This window comes from Nicotiana tabacum, chromosome 10 (genome assembly GCF_000715075.1).
Source record: "Nicotiana tabacum cultivar K326 chromosome 10, ASM71507v2, whole genome shotgun sequence".
NCBI lineage: Eukaryota > Viridiplantae > Streptophyta > Magnoliopsida > Solanales > Solanaceae > Nicotiana > Nicotiana tabacum.
In genome coordinates this window covers 64,404,763-64,407,938 of record NC_134089.1, presented here as the reverse complement: position 1 = coordinate 64,407,938, position 3,176 = coordinate 64,404,763, and the positions used below count along the sequence as shown (strand labels likewise).

Sequence of the window (3,176 nt, the reverse complement as noted above, 5' to 3'; positions counted from 1 at the left end):
GCTCAGAAGTGTTTTTCAAATTAATTAGCCAAATACAAACTGTTTCTCACTAAAAGTATTTTTGAAAAAAACACTTTTGAGAAAAACACTTCTCAAAATAAGTTGATTTTTGCAGCTTGGCCAAACGGGCTACCGGCGCTTCACCAGAAAGAAGTTTTCAAAATTAAAATTGATAACATCTTACCCAAGATCAATAATATCTCGAGAAAAGTTAAATGGATTAGCTATATTGTCAATAAAGAAAGACTTATTAGGAGTTATTGATTAAAAGAAAACTATTAATAACTTTGTATCTAAGTTAGCTAGAAAAATAGACTTCAAATAAATAAATATTTTTTTTAAAAAAAAAAATTGAGGCCCCTCGTAAAGTTTGGCTTTAGGCCACAAACTCGTTGGGCCGCCCCTGTGTAGCATATAGTAATTAGGTTAGCCTAAACTAATTATTTCTAACCGAGTATGTTATATATACTCCCTTCGTTTCATATTAGATGAGGTACTTTCCTTTTTAGTCTGTTCCAAAACAAATGACACATTTCTAAATTTGAAAATAATTCAACTTTAAACTCTTTCATTTTACCCATTTACCATTAATGAGAAACTTTTATAGCCACACAAATATCATGACTCCACAAACTTTTTACCCTTAAGCTTTTAAGACCACAAGTTTCAAAAATCTTCTTTTTTTCCCTTAAACTCCGTACCGAGTCAAACTACCTCATCTAATATGAAAAAAAGGGAGTATATGTTATTATTAAAAATATTAAATTTTGGACCTATATATTTAAACCTATAATGGATTTAGTAAAAACTTAAGCATTTCCAATATGTATAATCTAAATATTAAATATTTGACTCATAATTAAAAATATGACGAGTTCAATAATAATATAAGGATTGAGACCATCAAATTTAAATCTTGAATAGGGCTTCATTTTAAATATGCTTAAAGAAGAAAAAAGAAAAAAAGAAATATCGAAACCGATTGGATCCAATCCGGGGCACCAATTTGCAAAAAGTTGAAACTGGCGTGCATTATATATTTGAGTTGAGAAGAAGCACTAGTCTTTTCTCTTTAGACCTTGGAACTCTTCTCTCACTCCTTTTCTGTGTAAATGTCCTGCAGCTCCGATCCAGTGTAGGTTCAGAGTTTTAGCTAGGATCGTGTTAGTGGTTTGTTCCCGCCAAAACCTGCACAGTAAGCTCTTAGCTTTTTCCTACCATCAACTTTTCTTCTTTTTTGTTCAACTAACCCTCCATCATAATAGTACAGTGCCAGTCCTTAGTACCCTCACTCACTCCTTGTGCTTTTACTCTTGTTTCTCTAACTATTTACTCCTTTAAATTAAAGTCCTTCCCCCTCTTGGTTGGTACTTATGTCCATTTGTCCCCCCTCTGTCTCTCTTCATCTCTTTCCATAAATTCATCCCTCTCTACTGCTCACCTCCACTTCACCTCTTTTGGTTAGACCCCAGATTTTTTTTTTTTTAACAACATGATTTTACAACCACCAGTAAAATTCTCTGAACACTTGGTTACTACAAACAAGCAAGTTCATGAGCTGAACATGAAGAACCCACAAAAAGTTGTTCGAATTATACTTACGGACGGTGATGCAACGGATTCATCCGACGACGAAGACGATCAATTTATGGTACGAAGAGTGAAGAGATATGTAACTCAAATCAACTTTACACTGCTACCGGAGTCACCAAAGCAAGACTCTCAACCTCAACAAAGTAGCAGGAAACGGTGTTTGCCTTCATCGGATAGTGACGTCAGCAGCCGGAAAAAATACAGAGGCGTCCGTCAGAGACCATGGGGTCGCTGGGCCGCCGAGATTCGTGACCCTACACGTGGGAAACGTGTCTGGTTAGGAACTTACGACACGCCGGAGGAAGCAGCCACCGTCTACGACAGAGCTGCCGTTATGCTTAAAGGTCCCGACGCCGTTACCAACTTTCCATTAGTCTCGCCGGCGATTGAAACGACGGAGGCGGAGTCTATTATCGTCAGCGCAGCGAAGACTGAAGTTTCTTCAAAGGACGTGGCTTTATCGCCGACGTCCGTTCTCCGTTCCGATGATTTTGGACCGTTCGATGGCAGCCTAGGGTTTAGCGAAGTGGACGCGTTCGGTTTCGAAATTGACTCCCCTTTTGGTCTAACGGGATTTGGAATGTCGGAGAAATATTTCGCCGAGGAATTCAGCGAGTTTGACTTCGACGATTTTGCCCTCGAAGTAAGATAATCGTGAGGGGCAATTTCGTCATTTGAAGAAATGAATCGGTGACGTGGATTATTTTTGGCGGCAATATAGTGTGCATAGTAGTACAGTAGTAGTATACATCGGAAATCATACGGCGATTTTTGTGAGGGATATTTCAATTTCTTTTTATGGTCAATTATATACATATAGGAAATTGTAAAACGACTTGTTTAAATTATTAAGATAAATTATTAATTATGACAAGAGTGGAAAGTGGGGTCTGTATTATTTGGTATAAGAAGAGTGTTCGAGAGTGATATTTCTTGATTATCACGCTTAAGCGTTGAAAAGTGAGAGTGATATTTATTATCTTATGATATTATAATATAATGTGGATGTCCAATAAAGAAAGTGCATAATACTCAGTGGTATTTTGTTGCAAGTAGCATATATTTTGTAATTATTATTTGGAATTTATGTGGTTTTCATGAATGAACACTTTGCTATAGTGGGTGACTAGCTGGCTAAAACGCCAAATTGATTGGGTAAGTTAGTTTCTAAAGCCAACACGAGTTTTGAAAATTACGAGCACGGGGGACTTCTTAATTCCATTCATTCGGGTTCTTATCCCACGCCCACGCCATGTGGCATACTCCTTGTCTAGTATCTTTTGCATGGGCTCCACACTATTTCTGTTTTATTTAAATTAATTAATACTGTACACGTTATAGAAAAAAAATATTTTAGGTTGCAAGATAGCAGCTAAAAATTATATATTTCTCTAATTTAATTGGATATAATAAGTTATTACTTCTTCAAAAGATCATATGAAATTTATATTGAAATATTATCTATTATTGTACGCTAGGTTAATAATGATGATATAAAATATATACACACTCTACTGGTCCACTGAACTTGAACTCGTTTATTTTTTGGGCACTGTTTTATTCATTTCCTCTTTTATTCACTC

The 3,176-nt window shown here is 36.0% G+C and overlaps 1 protein-coding gene across 1 annotated transcript; it reads left to right on the top strand.

Annotated features, from left to right (window-relative positions):
• Nucleotides 1–684: 684 nt before the first annotated feature.
• Nucleotides 685–2,616, top strand: LOC107807654 (pathogenesis-related genes transcriptional activator PTI6). Its single transcript, XM_016632078.2, has one exon. The coding sequence runs from the start codon at nucleotides 1,493–1,495 to the stop codon at nucleotides 2,243–2,245; it is 753 nt and encodes a 250-aa protein (XP_016487564.1). The 5' UTR covers nucleotides 685–1,492; the 3' UTR covers nucleotides 2,246–2,616.
• The last annotated feature ends 560 nt before the right edge of the window (nucleotides 2,617–3,176 follow it).